The 18,314-nt window shown below is 48.7% G+C and overlaps 1 protein-coding gene across 2 annotated transcripts in view; it reads left to right on the plus strand.

Moving 5' to 3' along the window:
• The first annotated feature begins 406 nt into the window (after window positions 1-406).
• STK24 (serine/threonine kinase 24) overlaps window positions 407-18,314 on the plus strand; it is a 107,260-nt gene continuing 89,352 nt past the window's right edge. The window contains exons 1-2 of one of the 2 annotated variants that reach the window (XM_033435103.1): window positions 407-424; window positions 5,747-5,803. In XM_033435103.1, coding sequence (XP_033290994.1) covers window positions 422-424; window positions 5,747-5,803 — 60 coding nt within the window. In that variant the 5' untranslated portion in view covers window positions 407-421. Of the gene's footprint in view, window positions 425-5,746; window positions 5,804-6,672; window positions 7,061-18,314 lie in introns of those variants that run through there. The other variant, XM_049701181.1, reaches the window with a different exon arrangement.

An 18,314-nucleotide genomic window follows, 5' to 3' on the forward strand; every position in this document is an offset into this window, starting at 1 on the left:
TGGCTGAGTTGTCACCTCTTATGATTTAGGACCTGGATCACGTGTAGACTTTGGACTCAGTGGGCATGGCACACTGGTCTGGACAGAAGAGGGTGCTTCTCACCAGAGGCCCCTGGTCTGGGGCGCTGGGTGCCTTGGCACTGCCCAGAGGCTAGTACCTTCGGGCATGGACAGCTGCCTTACTGATATGCCACCACCCAACACTTAGGAGGCTGTTGGTACAAAAAGGCCAGAAAATGGAATGAAAAGGTAACCACTAGGATGTTCTCTGTATCTGTGAGTGTGCTTCTTACATGTTATAGTCACTGGTTTCTTGTATTTTTTAGATTCCACATATGTGACATCATACAGTATTTATCTTTTTCTGGCTGATTTATTTCACTGAACATGATGCCCTCCAAGTCCATCCATGTTGCTGTGAATGGTAAAATTTCATTCTTTTTTTATGACTGACTAGTACTCCATTGTGTGTGTGTGTGTGTGTGTGTGTGTGTGTGTATACATGGATATACATATATATGTATATATACACACACACCACATCTTCTTTATCCATTCTTCTGTTGATGGACACGTAGGTTGTTGCTATGTCTTGGCTACTGTAAATATGCTGCTATGAACATTGGGGTGCAAGTATCTTTTCAAATGAGTGTTTTTGGTTTTTTTGGATATATACCCAGGAGTGCAATTGCTGGGTCATATGGTAGTTCTATTTTTAAAACTTAACATTTAGATATAGATTTAACATTTAGATGTAGCTGGGCTGTGAAAAGCCACATCTAGACTTGACAAAGAGGAATACATATTCTCCAGAGTGTCTGGACTAGGAAATGGATGGGCTAACTAGACGGCACTTGGGCTGAACTGCTTTGGGGAAGAGGTAAGTACATGGATGGATACGCATAGGTTGGCTGTATCACGTTGGGGGGCAGTACAGAAGAAATTATATGTATGGAAAAAGAGAATGTGTGTGTGCGCACAAGTGTATGTATGTGTGTATATGTCTGCGTACATGCCTATGCTGGTCAGTCAAGGGCTGGAATGTATCAGGCCAGGAGTCTTGTTTCCATTGGGAAACTGCCCCTTCCATGTTGTATGCTTTGTGGATGGGACCCTTCCACCTCTGTGTCTCCTTGTCCTCTGTGGGGAGGAAGATCTCCGTGTCTTACTCTTCCGCCATCTTCCTCAACTCCCTGCTTGTCCTCTGGTCACAAGAATGCACATGCACTAATTTGTGTTCCTCCACTAGATGTGGCCTAGGGACACTGGGTAAGAGAAAGTCACTCTTTCTGGGGTTGCAAAGACTATATAGAGTGACTCTTGTCATCACACAGAGAGGACTCATATGCGGATGAAGCCATGCAGAGGTTAGCAGGAGTGACACATAGAAAGACAGAGTTCTGATTTTATCATTGAACTCACCCTCCTGGACTTCTCCATGCCTGACTTAGCCAAGCTTGGATTTCCATCACTGAGCTAAAATTTCCCCTTTTTGCTATGGAGGTTTGAGCTAGATTTTTGTCACTTGTTATTCAAGGATCTCTGACTAATAGTATCACTAACATAGCTTCTTAGGAAAGCAAATATATCTGGGCTGGAAAATCAAGGTATGGGACTACATGCTTATCCTTTTGCCGGCAAAGTCTTGATGACAGGGTAGCGTAAGGCCAGTATTTTCATGAGGATTCCAAGTATACTTGGTTCTGTGCATTTCGGAACTAAGGCCCGCAACCACTGCCTGCAACTCATAGGCACATTTTGCCTTTGTGTGGTTATACAATGTTCCTTAAGCACAGAATTCCCTAGATCTGCTTGAAGTGAAAATTAAAATCATTTTCTACAATTTATCTTCTGTGTCAGAAAACAGGGCCAAGGGCTTTTAAGAACTGGTGCTGCAGTTCCGTGACTGTAGGATGAATGACATCACCCTTCTGGGGATGATTTCATTTATGCCCTTTCTGAATACTCTGAAAGCAAACCCAGCCTTGGGAGAGAGGGAAATACACACACACAGCGCTTGAGGAGTCTTTGTATACAGAAGCCTCTATAAGCTGATTGGCGGGGTCAAGCAGCCACTATTCAGAGGGTGACGAGCTCTGCTATCTGGCTCTCTGCCAGGCAAAATTGCACATGAGAATTTTTCTAGTGAGGCTGTTCCAGTGAGTCCTTCTGGAGAGACTAAGCCTCTCTGTTGTGAGCCCCTAGAACTGTCACGCCAGGAACACACAACAGGAAGTCCCCTCGTCTGCTGTGGGCTCAGACTCCGACCCTCCTGGTGAACTGTACCTCCAGGTGCAGTGATACTCATGGGTGAAGGAGGCACTAAAAAGAAAAACAGACCTTATTAAAGCACAACCTTTTGGCTTAAATGAGTGCTTACTACTTTTAATGAACTCCCTGCAAAATCTACTGAACTTTTTTTTCTGGTAGGTATTGCCATGTATTCCAGATGATTTCTTCTCATTAGAAATATTTTACCAAGCAAACACCTAGCTCTGCTCTCAGCTGTCCAGTGATTGGAGATGAGTGCTCTGGTTTCTATGCAGGATCAAGTTTAGGGACTACGCCCAAGGAAATATGAAGCAATGCTTCTGAGCAGAAATGTGAAATGCGAAGTGTGTAGAAAGGCCTTGGGAGAAGAAAAAGAAAATTCTTGTTCATGGAGCTAAGCCTGGAGGAGCCAGTTAAAGTGGGTGACCAGAAATGCATTTACAGTGAGAAGGGTGTGTTATGGGCTGAATCGGGTCCCCTGACCCCATTCATATGTTAAAATCTTGATCTGAAGTATCTTAGAATGTGACTGTATTTGGAGATAGTCTTTAAAGAGGTAATTAACATTGAAGTCATTAGGGTGAACCCTAACCAAATATGATGAACGTTCTTATAAGGAGAGAACAGGACACAGACATCCACAGACACAGAGGGAAGACCATGCGAGGACACAGGGAGAAAATGGCCAGCCACAAGCCAAGGAGAGAGGCCCCAGAAGAAACCCATCCTGCTGACACCCTGATCTTGGACTTCTAGCTTCCAAAAGACTGTGAGGAAATACATTTTTGTCGTTTAAGTCACCTAGTCCTTGGTACTTTGTAATGGCATCCCTAGGAAACAAAGGCAGATTGACTTAGAGTGATATTGCTGCGAGGGCTTGCCCTCTGAGCCCGGCACCCACAGAATGATACGTCATTTGCACCATTCTTCAATGGTAGCTGGATCTTTTCCTAGGGCTTTAGCATATATTTTCTCGCTGTCGCATCATCCAACTGTGACCAGACATGCTTCTTTATGCTGGTCTTAATTATCTGTCTTCCTCTTTTGTGTCTTCACCTGCTTAACATGTGTAGAAATTTGTTAAGCCTTCTGTTAGTTACTTATCCAAGCTACTCATATTTCTCTTTAAAGTTCACCAATGGAAGTCCCTTTCTTTAATCTGTACATTTAAATTGCTAATGTGCTACTTGTCTAGCTGTTCTTTATGAAGTGGCATTTGGGGGTGTTTATCTTTTCAACTCAGAAGGAGAAGTGAAGGGACTGATTGTTGAATTCTTGTTTTCGGCTGAGCTTTTCGAGCTCTGCTGAGACTATGAGCTGGCTTAGGGGAAGTCAAACACAAGGGCTCTATATTTGGAGGGGTATGCAAACGTCCTCTGTGGTCCCGAGTATATGTGAGAGCACAATGCATTGCCCAATTCGTGTCTTTAAGTCAACACAAAAGACAAAGAGGGTCAGGGGATGAAAATAATTCCATGGGTTAGTAAGCATCTCCATGGAGACCAGGAAATGCATAATCTCTATGGAGACCCTCAAAATCTCTCCTTCTGAAATTATAGTAGTGTATGATCTGTTGTAACTGTCATTGAGAGTGGAGGGAAAGTGACAAGAGGAAGAGGATGAGAGGATAATCCTCTTCTTTCCTTAGTGGAAATCATGGCTAGTGTGGCTCTAATTTTAAGCAATTGGTATTGTAAGATTCTGAAATTAGGATTCTGGGAGACCATGTCACCAAGGGTGGGATGAGGCACGTGAGGCTCGGGTTGTTTATATGCCCAGCGCTGAAGTAGATGTCTGACATAAGTTGGCATTCAAAAAATGTGTTAATATCTGAATGAATGTAATGAACAATTGGGCAGGATCTCATCATTAGCTCAGGCCCTGTCAATCATCTCTGCTCTGCTAAAACAAAGGGAGAGGGCTACTGTCAGGGCCATACTGGGTACTGTCTGCATATGACTGAGCGGAGCCAGTAACTCCTGTTTTCTCTTTTCTCTTTCAAGGAGAATGCTGCTCAATTGTATAAATATGGTCAAAGGAGGAAATAAAGTTTAGTTGTGGTGAGGAGATAAACAGGGTATAGGGAAACAGACCAGCTAATGAATGCAAGTCACTGTGTCCAGATAAATCCCATCCCATTGTAACCTACGTGTTCTTAGCCCTACTAGCCTCTGGATACAAAATGGGATTCTGAATACTTTTTATGCCCAGATTATTATGGTTCAATGCCCCCCGTGGCTCCTTCGTTGGAAATTAGCCTACTGCAAAGTGGGCCCAAGAGTTCTTTGAGTTTCCTATGGTACTGCCTTAGATCAGTGCCCAGACATTTCTGTCCACTTGTCCTGTTTCTTCCTCATCTTGCTGCCATTTATTGGCCTGACGGCTGACGCTAAGGAGAGACCTCTTAGCATGATGGTCTCTATTGGATGACTACTGATTTAAAAAAGCATCTTTAATTCGAGATAGACACTGTTAAGTCTTGGTGTATATATAGATAGTTCCAGGTTTTTCTCTATTTATTTACACATAAAATTATATATATGTATGTGATATATATTTAAATATAACTTCATACATATGAAGTAGCTTGAGATCAGACTATACTGCTTTGTACCCTCCATTTCCTTAACAATATATAATGAAAATATTTTTCCATGTTACTAAATATTGAAGTACATCATTTTAAATGACTGTATGAATATATTATCATTTAAGTAACAATCTCTGTTAGACTTTTAATCTGTTCCCAGTTTTCCCATGACCATAAATATCACCGCATCACATCTTTTTTAATCCATTCTCCTGTACTTCTCGGTTGTTTCCTTACGATATGTTATTGTAAGTAAAATTCCTGGGTTGAAGATGATGAACTTTTAATATTCATGCTCTTGCCTGTTTTGCCATCCATCTCTTTATGTACCCATTTTTTTGGTACACAAAATTTACACAAGCTGGTGAGCTCTTAAGGATCAGGGTTCATGCTTTAACTTTGTATCTGCCATATTCTCTTCATAGTACTTGGGGGTGGCAGGGCTTCAGGACTCAGTGAAGACAGTGCACCAGTGACAACCATGAAGGTATCTGAAAGTGTCCTGGAGGATGCCGCGGAAAAACATGCATATTTCCAAAGGGAAAGCAGGGATTGCGTTTTAGCACCTCGCTCCTTGTCTGATCCAGAGCACACGAGGGCACTCTGAATACAGTGACACTTCATAGAATAAACACTCCTTACTTCGGTGGAGGACTTTTTAGGTTCTTCCAATAGTCTGTGAACTCTCAGGGGCTCATTTTTGTACGTCCAACCTCGCCCAGCCGTGGTGCAACGAGGGCATTCATGGGCATGAATGAGATGCCGGGGTCCTAGCAACCTGGGAAGCAGATCACTTCAGTGGCTGCCACTGTTTGTCGTTGTAAATAAAATACTACTTTCTGGAGGCAGCACTGACTCATTCCTTCTTATTTCTTTCCTCTGCAGTTGGAGGAGAGGTGGCTAAAAGGTGGAGGCAGCCGAAAGAGCGGGAGAGGGCCAGGGGTAAGTCTAGACACGGTTTCCTTCCATTGTCTTCCCTTCCTCCTTGCCCCTCCCTCACCCATTTTCCCTTCTCGCTGGTGGACGCCCCCGCCTTGGTCCGGAGCCCAGAGATGGTGGGGTTCAACCCCCCTCGCTTTTTAGCTAAGTTTACAGCTCCTAGCATTCCAAGCGGGGTGTTTTCCAGTAGCCAAAGCACCGGGAATTAACAGCTCTCGGCCTCTCCCCTCCGGCTTTCCTCCTTGGGTTGGCTGGAAACTTCACCCAGACACCGAAGAAGCTCCACCCCGGTAGTTTTGAACCGGCCACTGGCTGAGGCTCCGCTGGGCACTCTCCCTCCCGAGGTCCCCCTGCCCGAGGCTCTGCCCTCTGGAAGGTCGCCTGGAGCCCGCTGCCCCGGGGCCAGGCGGAGAGGGGTGGGCTGGCGTGAAGGGCAGGAGAGAGGTGGTAGAGTAAGACCTGGTACTCACAGCGCCCTCACCGCCCAGACCCGCTGGGCGCCCGACCGGCCCGTACTTGGGGGGCGGGATGGGCACGTGGCCCACCCCCGGCTCGGACCGGTCCCCGCGCTCCACTGGCCGGGGGGTCGCATCAACTGAGGCCCCCTCCCCGCACCCGTCCGCGCGTCCACCTCCCCGCTCCGCTCCGCCCCGCCCCGGCGGCTGCGAGGCGGTGCAGCCCGCCGGAGACGCGCGGACCTCCACCCGCTCCGGCAGGCGGCGGCGCAGGCGGCGGCGCAGGCGGCTGCGGCCTAGGGCGCCGGGCGGCCGCGAGCCTCCTCCCCCTCCCGGAAGCGCGGGGCGGGGTCCCCGGCCGGGCCGCGGGGGCGGGCGCGGGGGCCGGGCCGGGGCGGGGCGCGTTCCGGGCTCGGCGCTCGCGGGCTCGGCCGGCTGTGCCCGTCCACTCCGGCTCCAGGCGGCCAGCGCTCGGGCCCAGGCCGCCAGGTTCTAGCCGAGCAGCAGCAGCAGCAGCAGCGGCGGCACCTCGCGGGGAGACCCCGCGCTCCTGACAACCCCTCCCCAGTGCGGTGCATGGAGACGAGGCCCTCCGCTCGCCCCTGAGCCCGCCGCCCGGCCCGGGACCCGCGGGGGCTGGGGTGGCCTCGGGCTCCGGCCGGCCCCGCCGCCCGAGGGCTGCGCGCGGCCCGCGGGCCTCGTCGCCCGCGCGGATCGCCGCGGCCCGGCCGTCCCGTCCCAGGAAGTGGCCGTCCTGACCGCCATGGCTCACTCCCCGGTGCAGTCGGGCCTGCCCGGCATGCAGGTAGGCAGGGACCGGGCCGCCGAGGGGAGGGAGGGATGCGCGGGCCGGGGCGGAAGCGGGGAACTTGGCGGTGTAAACACGGCCCCCCCCCCCCCCACGCTGCACCTTCCGGGGTCGCGCCGGCCTCCCGCGTCGTGCTCGCAGCGCCCGGGGTGCCCTGCCCAGCGGACACGGGTGCGTGTGTGCAGGGGCCTGGGGGCCGCGGCCCGGAGGCGGCCCTCGCCGGCCGGGAGTCGCGGCGGTAGAGCGGGGGGATGTGGGGCTGCCGGCCGCTGCGCCCTCCTCGCTTCCCTCTCCCCCGGGGCCTCCCGAGCCGCAGGCCCCGCGCCGGCCCATTCCCGGGGAGAAGTGATGTGGAGAAATGCCCTCGGAGGCCCGGCTCGCTCTCAGGGCCCCGGCGCGGGCGGGGGGCGGTGAAGGCCCGGGTTCCCCTCGGCGAGGGGGCGGTAAAGTTGAGGGGCGGGGAGGGCCTCGGTCGCGCCACGGCTAGTCCCGGGCCCGGAGGGCGGAGGAGGCGGCAGGGCGGGGTGGAGGAAGGTGCCACCGCCAGCTCCACTTCCAGCGCGTCTGTTCCGCGCGTTTCCTCCCGGTGCAGATGGAGGGGAAAGTGCGAGCCTTCAACCCTTCTGGAAGAAGGAATCGATGGCACAGCGTGCACTCGAGTGTGGATCCCGGGACTCAGGGCTTTGGCTTGGAGTCTTGATTGGATCCAGCTGAGTCCCTTCCCAGAAATCCTCTCCGTTGCCGCTTTGTGGCCTCTTGGCCTCCCAGTGACTTTTTTTGGAGTGGGGTGAAGGGGGAGAAGTTGAATTTCAAATTTACACGGATGCTTTAAGGTTTTTCGCCATCGGGGACTGTTTTTAGCCCTTTGAAAGATAAAACCACTGTCCTTCTTGGCTAATTTGTAATGTTTGTAAGCGCGTAAATGGGGGCAAAATGTTTGGGATTAAAATCTGACGGTACAGCTAGGGAATGTCTTTAAAGTTTGGCTCTCCCGGGTTAGCCGAGTAAGGGAGCAGAGGAGCTTTAAGAAAACAAACACAAGTATCCCAGTGGACTATTTATTTTACAGCGTTCTACGGGCTCATTTCCCGCCCCCCCCCACCTCACTCTTGAGGGCTGAGAAGTGCAGTATTCGGACCTGGACTCCATAGGAGCCGGGAATCTGCCCCCTCCTTAAAGAGGGAGCATTTCTCTCTTTCTCTCCCTCTAAATCTGAAAAAGAAAACTCGATTTCATTGTTCAGGTTTGATATCTAGAAAAATAAGAACACAGAGTTACCAGAATTGTAACCTCTTTAAAAAAAAATGTTGTAACAGTTAACATTAATAATTTGACGGTGCTTGAAGAAAACTGTCCTTGAATCTCACGTAAAGAGCTGTTAAACTCAACACGCATTTAAAACCTAAGCTTCTGCTGACCGCTAGGTAAAAATCAGATGTGGTTTCTTGGTATTTCCTAAAAATTCCTGCTTTGGTTTGAATTTAGAGACAGGAAGGCAGGGTGAACTGGGTAAAAAATTATTTCTGACCAGTAGAGCAAGAAGGGCCTCTTGTAATGATTAAAAAATACATTTGCTGGGTACTTTCTTTAGACAGACTCTTATGCTGTTAATCAGGTTGTAATCTAGCGCACTTGCCTCACTTAGAGCTTACCATGGAGGTATTCAGCTTTTGTGGAAAGCGAATCAGTTTAAAAAGGTACTTAAAGCCTCGCTGGCTGGTGCCCTGAAGTCAGTATCAGATGGTCACCAGGTGGTGTCTAGTCTCAACACTCCTTTTGTCCTCCCCTTTTAATTTTTTTCTTCAAGAGTGTGGGCCGGAATTCTTAAATCGTGGGAAAAGAAGGTACATTTCTTTTAATAATTGGGCCTCCCAAATGTATTTCCTAGGTAGTGTTACAAGGGAACTGTTTTTATTTTGCTTTCTCAGTGGAAAGGCTGATAAATTTTTGTTGGGTTGAAACAACCAAATTTTCAGCCGTTACAGTTTTAGGGTCGCGAAGGTGGCTTCTGACAGAGTCATCCCTGTATTTAAGTGCATCTACACACTGTATGATGATTGTTTTTAGTGTGCCATTTGGGGAAGAACATTCCTTCCCTCTCCCTTCCACTCCCAAAGAAAAACAACCAGCACATTTATTTCCTACTTTGAATCAGCAGCTGTTGCTGCCCAGGGAGGCCTTCCTCAGAGTTGTTGTTGAGGATTAAATTAAAGGCACACCTGCCTCCGACTGCTCTCCAGGCTAAAACAGGAGGAAAGCAGTACTAACCCTCCTGTGCTGTGTCCCGATACATCCCATAACCTCCCTTTTTTCGTCTCTCATCTCCTGATGAGGGTTCGTAAGGAGTTGGCTTAAAAATTTCAGAAAGACAGCAGAGTGAATTCAGGCAGCCTAGGCAAAGATGCTTAAAAAATAAACCTGAATGACAGCATAATTTCAGTGAAAACATCATTTTCATTGTCTTGCAAATCATTTTTATGCCTCTTGATTCTTATTGGTACTGCTTGAGGCATAGGTGTAATGTATGCCATTTTCTAGACGTGGAAACCAGCAGAGACTGAACTGACCAAGGTGAGATAGTGCCTTATGTGGCAAAGTTGTGATTGGAAACCAGGTCTTTCCTGCCCTCAAGACCCATTCTCTTACTCACCGTGCTGTGTTATTGCTTTATTATTACTCTAGCAAACAGTAATGCTTACTTCATTCCAACTTGGGTTTGCTGAAGAAATTAAAATACGGTATTTTATTTGTTCAGTCAGCACCCGTTATTGAACACTGTTGTGCCGGGTGCTCGGTGAGGGTTGATGACTGTAAATCTGAGTGAGTTATGAGTGATCCTGTTTAATAACCTTTTCATGAAGGCTGCCAGGGGCCTTTCCTCTTTTTTTTTTAAACCTCCCACCCAGTTTCATATTAGCATGGGGGAAAAAAATAGAAATCATGAACTGAATGTAATAACTACGAATAGACATAAGAAATTCGGTTGAGTTGTGGATTTAACTACTCCCTGTCCTTCACTGAACATTTGTTGCTTCTCTCGATTTAATTCAGCTTCAGCTGGAGGCAGCAGCATCCGTCAGCTTTTAGTTGCATAAGTTGTAATTTAAAAAGAATTAGATTTTGGTTTATAACTTTCTATAAGTTTTATTTTATCAGTCACTTGAAACCTTTTCTGGACCGTGACCCATGTAAGAAATATATTTTACATCAAGACCTGAAAGTTAACGTTTCAGAAGACAGCCCTAATCCTCACTACTTGTGATGTACTGTTGTGTGATGCATTTTATTAAGAAGAAAAAAGCTGTTGCAAAACTAAATTGATTTCACAGCTGACTGAATTACACTAATTTGATATGTAACGTGTATGACAGGACCTGAGTTAGTTTAGCATGTTTTGAGGATGTCATATATGTAAGATATTCTCATATTTGAAAGTACAGACCGTTTACAGGAACAGCTGGAAAAGTCTCTACTTTATTAACGTCATCTTTGCGTTTCTCTGGCTGCTTGGAGAGACCTTTTGCTGAGAATGCCCCTCTGTGTGGGGAGAGAGAGAGACGTTTAATGGCCAGTTTGGGTGAGTTGGGAACTTTTCTCCAGTGCTCTTCCTTACCCTGGGGAAACCTGTGCGCTCTGGAAGTCTGGGAGGTGAAGACAAACAGAAGGACAGCTGCATTTAATCTTGCCTGAAGAGCTCTGGTACTTTTTCCTCCGCGGGTGTGGACGTTCAGGGTATTTGTGAGGTGGTGGTCCAGCGTTGGACTGGGCGAGGAGCCACGTCCTTGCCGCGCATTTCCCCAGCAGCCGCGGCAGGTGTAGGTGAGACCCTCCTCCTGGCCGGTGCTCAGGAGGTCAGCAGCCTAGCGAGGGCCGACTGGGGTGCTCTCCCCGAGAAGGTTCAGATGAGCCGGGGAGGGGTGCGCAGAGAGCAGGGCGCGGGGTGCGAGGGTGGACTCGCAGCGCCCAGCCGGGGCCCTGGAGCTGGAGGGGCGGCAGCCGGGGAGTGGGCCTGCGTTCCCCGCCGCCTAGGGCGGCGCACTGTCCGGACGCTGCTTCCTCCGGGCACGTGGTGGGCCAAGGTGGAAGGATGCTGGGAGCAATGGCTGCTGCTGGGAAGGCGGCGGTGGCTCTCTGGGCGAGAGGCCCCCAGGATGGCGAGAGGAGGAGGCTGAAATGGTGGGAGGGTCTCGTGTCCACCTGCAGCGCAGGTGGACCTTTCAGCAAGGTTGCCTCAAGCCTTGTAATGTGAACTCTTAGCCAACATTTTATAGGCTTTATTAGTCTCCTTCACGCCCCTTGCTTTTGACCTTTTCCCATGCTCTATGCTATAAGGAAAATGAAGACACATTCTCTGTTATTGTTAGTAGCCTATATTTAAGGTGTTTTTTTTTAATACGCATTTCAAGACTTCATATTCCCTCTTCTCTATCACCAAAATTTAACAGTGTTAAGAATTTGTTTTGCTTAAAGTCAGTTTGGGAGGGGGAGGGTCGTCAGAAGATTAAAATAGAAAACACCTTGGAGGAGTCCAGGACATTTTGGTTCTAATCCCGTATCAGGGAATGTTCTTGATAGTATTTCGCATACAACCAGTGACCTTCAAGTAGCAATTGGTCAGATTAGACTTTTCTAGGCTGCTAATGCAGCACCGTGTCCCGGCGGAGGGTAGTTACGGGCAAGTGGCACCGTTGCTTTCTCGTTCCTTTCTGTCATTTTTGTGGTCATCTTTGAGTTAACTCTTCTGGTGTGTGGAGCGGAGTTTACTTATTTGATGCGACTTGACACAGCTTTTGAGTTGAACAGTTTTTCTAGGACTTTGGTACGAGATGCAGTGTGAGGCGTTTCTGAAGAAATGAGCCTGTTGGTAGTTGTTGCTTCTTCCTAGTGTGTTTTACAGCCACACTGAGGCCAGGGTCCAGGAGCCTGAGGATCTTCGGGCCGCGTTGCTCTCTTTTCGGGTGATTTCTCCCTGTGATTCAGAATTGCCTGCTGGGAAACTCCATACCTCCAGGAAGTGGACCACACCCAACCCAGTCGTGCTGTGGCTTTTTTTGGTGCTTGGGCTCAGCACTGTTATCATTAATGGAATCTTGTGGCCGGTACGAGCAGCGAGCGCAGGAAATAGAAGTGGACTCTTACCCCTCTATTGCCACTCAGAGTCAAGCGCTGTCATCCGACTGGTCGTTTCCCTGCCGTAAGTCCCGTTTTTTGCAGTGCAATACCTTTCAAACTCTCAGAGCTCAATGCTTTGAGAAGGAGAAAAACTAGAGCTCTTACAGCACCTGGCTCCTGGGGTGGATGCCGCGTTTCCTAATCCTAAATGGCTCCCTGGTTTCCAAGATTTAGAGGAGGGAAAATAAGATGAGGTGTACCTTAGCTTGCGACAAGGCATAAAGCATCCCGGTTGTGTGTTACAAAGGCACTTGGTGTGCAGCCCCCCTGGGGATGGCACTGTCCACTCACAGACCTTCCGTTATATTTTCAGGAGGGTCTTGGTCAATAGAAGGAGCCCTGTTGGTATCTGAATACATTGTGGGAACTTTTGGAGTTTTACATTAATGCTTACCAAATACGTAGCCCGTGTTTATCTTCCCGCCAAGTCTCTTCCTGTTTTTAAAAAGACTTTCTGGCCCTAAGGTTTGAAAGGACCGTGGAGGTCCACATCCTTTGTCTCCTATTAATTACTTAGGACTTTTGTTTAGTTTTTATTTGAAAAGTTATGCACGTGGTGAGGGTTGTTGGGAGAGAGCAGTTCCTTGCCCTTGGCGTCCATTTCCTCCCCTCACCCCCTCCCAAGGCAGCCCCTTCCATCCTCTTTGCTGTCAGTTGTTGTTGTTACTTCTTTGTTCACAAAGAGCATTTAAAAATCGCTGTTTCTTTTTTCCCTAGTTTCAGGCATTGTCAGTAGACTTCGGACCCTGAAGATGAGGATTTAGTTCTCGTGTCCTTGCCTCCTTCGCTCCCGTGTCCCTCCCCTCCCTGTGCCCAGTGCACTTACGTTGGTGACTTCAGTTAGATTCGTGTGTACATTAACGTGACTGTGGAAACACTAAGCCCAGCCAGCCATGAGTAAACCAGGATTACCTTTCAAATCTTGTTTGGAAGTTTATTTATTTATTTTTTTGGAAATGTAATTGTCTTAGTCTGTTTGGGCTGCTGTTACAAAATGCTGTAGACTGAGTGGCTTAAACAACAAACATTTCTCACAATTTTGGAGGCTTGGAAGCCCAAGATCAAGGCTCTGGCAGATTTTGAGTCTTTTGAGGGCCTGCTTCTGGCTGTGTTCTCACAGGGCAAAGGGGGAGGGGGTGCTCTGGGAGGTCTCCTTATAAGGGCAGCAATCCCAATCCTGAGGGCTCCACCCTCATGACCTGATCACCTCCATCACATTGAGGGTTGGGTCTCACCATATGATTTTGGGGAGGGAGCATAAACATTTACTCTGTAGCAGCACATAACTTATTCAACCCCAAACCCACTGCCAGTTGTTGACACCTCCTCTTGGGAATTTCAGGTGAGGCACACAGGCTGTCTGTCCATTTCCCTCCTCTGGAGGGAGACTCCTTCCTCTGAGCCTCCTAACCTGTATCGCTGGCATCCCCTCTGCCATCCCTCATCCTCTTTGCCTTCATCCTCGGGATTCCTTGGGCTGCTCTCTCGGGATGGCTTGTTTTCTGCATCTCCTGCCATCTTTCTTGGTTTCCGTGACTGTGTTGGTGGAGCATATCCTGTAGTGGCCTTCCTGTGAATAGGGTGCATGGGAGATAGGTTTTTTTGAGGTCTTGGGTATCTGCAAGTTTCTTATTTTTGCCTTTCCCCTCGATTGATATTTTGGCATGGCGTTTAGTCATGGGGTGGAAATTATTTCCTTCAGAATTGTGACAGCAGCTCCACTGTGTTTTAGTTTGCAGTGTTGCTGTTGAGGAATGCAACGCCACACCGATACCGGAATCTATGCATGCAAGCTGTTTTATTTTTCCTGAATTTCATAAGATCTGAATTTTTTCTTTGTAATCTGAAGTTTCACCATGATGTGGGTCTTCTTTTATTTTTTGTGACAGGTACTTCATAGGTCCTTAATCAGACAACTCACGTCTTTTTGTTGAATTGTTTCTTTGATTCCCTTCCCTCTCCCATTTCCTGTGTTCACTCTTTCTTAAACCCTTTATTATTTGGATGGTGGACCTTCTGGACTGGTCCTCAAGTATTCTTACCCTTTGAAACCTATTTTCCATCTCTTGTCTTTTCTCCTTGGCTTTCTGGGAGATTGTCTCAACTTTATCTTCCAGCTCTTCCAAAGAGTATTTCATTTCTGCTCTTGTTTTTTTAAATTGTGAGGTCTCTTTTTGATTCTCTGAATGTTGTTGCTTTCTTGTTTCAGTTGAAATATCTGCTTTCATCTCCCTGAGTATGTTAATTGTAGTTATGTTGTTTTTTCCCTCGGAATAGATTCTCTTCCTCCACGGCCCCTTTGCCCCCCTGTTGGTTTTGGTTTCTGTTTTTTGTGGTAGAGGCCACCCTTGAATGTCCACTCATATTTCAGAGTAGGGGACAAGCTGGTTGGAAGTCTGAATCCTGACTGGGGCTTTTTCAACCCCAGTGATGTAGGCGCTTCTGGTGGGCATGAGAGGTGAGGAACGGCTTATGTCAGTTTCTTATCGCCTTTTTTTTTTTTTTTTTTTTTTTTTTTTGCGGTACGCGGGCCTCTCACTGCTGTGGCCTCTCCCGTTGCGGAGCACAGGCTCCAGACGCGCAGGCTCAGCGGCCATGGCTCACGGGCCCAGCCGCTCCGCGGCACGTGGGATCTTCCCAGACCGGGGCACGAACCCGCGTCCCCTCTGCTTGTGGTCCCTCCTCCCACCTGAGGCTCGCTCTGGATGAGGAAAGGCTCTGAGAGCGGGCACAGTGCCCCGTGTAGTTTCTCTCCTGCTCCTGAAACCCTCCATGTTCCTTTGCAGAGAACATGCTTTCAGTTTCCTTTCCTGGGGAGGCACGGGTCAGCTTCCTGGCTGTGGGCAGCGGGTAGGCCATCTGGGTGTTCCACTGCTTCTGCAGGACTTGCAGTCACTGCTCCCCTGGGGATTCGGCAGGGGGGGTGCAGTTGATTCTCTGCTTTCCCTGCCTCGAGCTTAGCATTTGCCATCTTCCCCACCTTTCTTTCCTCCACCCACTTTCCAGCTTCTGGAATTTTCTTGCTGTGGGTGTTCTCTCCCCTCCTGGTACGTGGAGGTTTAAAGCCTTTTTTAAGAAAACCCCCTTTGTACTGTGATTTCAATGGGGTTTCAGGATTGACCAAAGTAGATCTTATGCTCAGCGTGTGCTCTCTACCTGGAAATCACTCTCTTCAATTTATAGATGAATGAACAGAATTTGAATTCCAAGGTCAGGACCGCCCGGTCTGTGGGGTGGGGAGGGACTCCTGAGCCGCGGTCCCCTTCATCATGTGATGCCTTCTGGTTTCTCTCTGTAAGAAAAAGGCAGTGTACACACACCCTCGTTTTCCCATGTGTCTGTCTGTGACCTCCGCCTCCCCGACTTGAATGCTTTCTTCCGCTCTGTCTCTCATCTTCTAGTCTCGGGATTCTGTGGGCACAGAACCGTTTTCAGGGCGCCCCACGGTATCTTGTTGGAGGAACATTTGCTTAAGTTGACTGATGTTTTGGGGGTGCAGCCTTGGTCCGGGATCGAGTGTAGGCTTCCTGGGAAGCTGGCAGCGCCACCGCCAGGGTGGGTCAGGTGCCCCTGGGGGACCCAGTCTGCACGTGTGTGGGGACCAGGCGCCTTGGACTGGGGAATCCCGCGCGTGGCTCGGTGTTGCTCCTCAAACTCTCGCGTTAGTGGGTACGTGGCTCCAAGAGTGTGCTTCCTACTTAGAACAGAGTACCTTTGGAGGTGGAAACGTACAGTGATAGACGAGTGGAAATGAAAGTAATCCAGGACTTGGGGACTGGGTGTTGGTCAGCAGCTATTTTAGGTACAGTTTCCCAGCATCACTTTAAGATCAATTTCAGTGCGGTTGACTCGAAGTTGTTAAATTGTTACCTGAACTCCTGGTGAACTGAGAACCTGCTGTAGAAAGGTCTTGTTTGAGCATTTCTTTCCTGTGTTTGATGCCCTTTCATTGTACCAAACATTTCTTGAGAGGTAATTTAAAAAGAAAAATATATGTAAGTACAAAGAATTGCTCAGCTCCTCAGCAGTTCCTACCAGGAGGCGGGTGGCTTTTTCCTTCGGCTGCGCTGTGTTACCGGAATAGATAAGTGGGAAAAGTAAGTGGTCCTTGGCGCTCCCATGTTGATGCCCTTAGCGGGAGCCTTGTGGGAAGGGAACTCAATTTTACTGCCTCCCTCCAATACAAGGAGGGAGGAGCAGCTTAGCCCTCGGCTAATCCTCGGGGCCTCTGCGGAGGGAAGGGCTGTTAGACCAGTTTTACAGATGAGAAAACTGAGGCTTAATGAAACTGGACCGAGGCTGCCGCCCTGAGAGCAGAGCCCCGACTCCCTGGCCCTTGGTGCTGGCATTTGTGTTTTCTTCCTCCCTCCACCAGAGTGCCCCCGCCCCCGACGTGGCTGCTGTGTCCTTCATGACCAAATTGTGCCTCCAGCTTCCCTGAGACCAGCCCAGTTCAGGGCTGGTCACTCATGGTATTTTGGTCACTTTTATTTCCATGATTTTGTTTTTTCACGTTTGAAGAAGACTTCGTTCATGTCCCAGTGTTATTCTTTTTTTTTTTTGTGGTATGCGGGCCTCTCACTGTTGTGGCCTCTCCCGTTGCGGAGCACAGGCTCCGGACGCGCAGGCTCAGCGGCCATGGCTCACGGGCCCAGCCGCTCCGCGGCATGTGGGATCTTCCCGGACCGGGGCACGAACCTGTGTCCCCTGCATCGGCAGGCGGACTCTCAACCACTGCACCACCAGGGAAGCCCAGGGATACTTTTTTTTTTTTAAGTGTGTTGTAATTTTTTTGCAGTTCGCTGTATGGCTTTTTCCAGTATAAGGGTAGATGGCGTATTAAGCAGACTTAGGGGATGGACTGTGTCTGGAAAGGTAGTTATGAGGTTTGGGCTCTTCTTTTTCCTTTGTTAATAAAGAATTTGAAGTGTTTGTAAAAACCCCTGTTTGTGTCATTCAGAATGCCTTCCTCCCAATTGTCTTCTTTAAGAAAATATGAAGTGCTTACATGAAGTGAAACTGCTTGCGCTTCCTGGCCTGGGGACACAGGCTGCCTGTGTTTATCTGTGCAGCAGGCAGGATGTGATGGGATCTGTACACCTGACAGTGGTGGAGGTCTCAGGCCACCCTCCGCAGCGGGCCTGGGGCTGTTACCGCCAGCAGCGTGAACCTGTGGCCCTGGCTATTGCGGGATGGAACTCCATTTCCCCATACCGTGAAGCAGTCATAGTTGAAAGTGATCACATGGTTTAAAATAGTTTTTAATGGAAAAGCAGTTTTCCCAGGGATCTACATATTCTCTTTCTCTTGGATGAATTACTGCTTATGTGAAGCAAAATGCTTCTTGAGAGGAGGCCTTCACAGCCTTTCTCCCAAAATAAATAAGTAAATATTCATATATGCGTGTGCATCTAAAATGTTTTAATTTCTCTTGTATTTCCAAAAGGAACAAAACCCTCAAGGTTCTGAAAATTAATTGTTATGAAGGTAGTAAAATACTTTTAAGCCTTTTTATTTATTTATTTATTTTTTAAGTTGCAAATTATTCTTTTTTTTGGATTTATTTTTATTTATTTATCTTTGGCTGCGTTGGGTCTTCGTTGCTGCTCGCGGGCTTTCTCTAGTTGCTGCGAGCGGGGGCTACTCTTCTTTGCGGTGCGTGGGCTTCTCATCACAGTGGCTTCTCTTATTGCAGAGCATGGGCTCTAGGCGCGCGGTCTTCAGTAGTTATGGCACGCGGGCTCAGTACTTGTGGCTGACGGGCTCTAGAGCACAGGCTCAGTAGTTGTGGCGCACGGGCTTAGTTGCTCCGCGGCATGTGGGATCCTCCTACAACAGGGCTCGAACCCGTGTCCCCTGCATTGGCAGGCGGATTCTTAACTACTGCGCCACCAGGGAAGTCCTTCAGCCTTTTTAAAATGGTAAAATTCTCAATGTTTTTATACCTAGTCTGTTGCATAGATTACTTCTTAATATGTTAGCTACAGCCACTAAACAAGGCGGTTTTTGAAATTCCACAAAATGATCCCTCTCTTGATTCGTCCTCATGCATCGGAGCAGCGGTGATCCCTCTCGTTTC

This window comes from Orcinus orca, chromosome 18 (genome assembly GCF_937001465.1).
Source record: "Orcinus orca chromosome 18, mOrcOrc1.1, whole genome shotgun sequence".
Lineage (NCBI taxonomy): Eukaryota > Metazoa > Chordata > Mammalia > Artiodactyla > Delphinidae > Orcinus > Orcinus orca.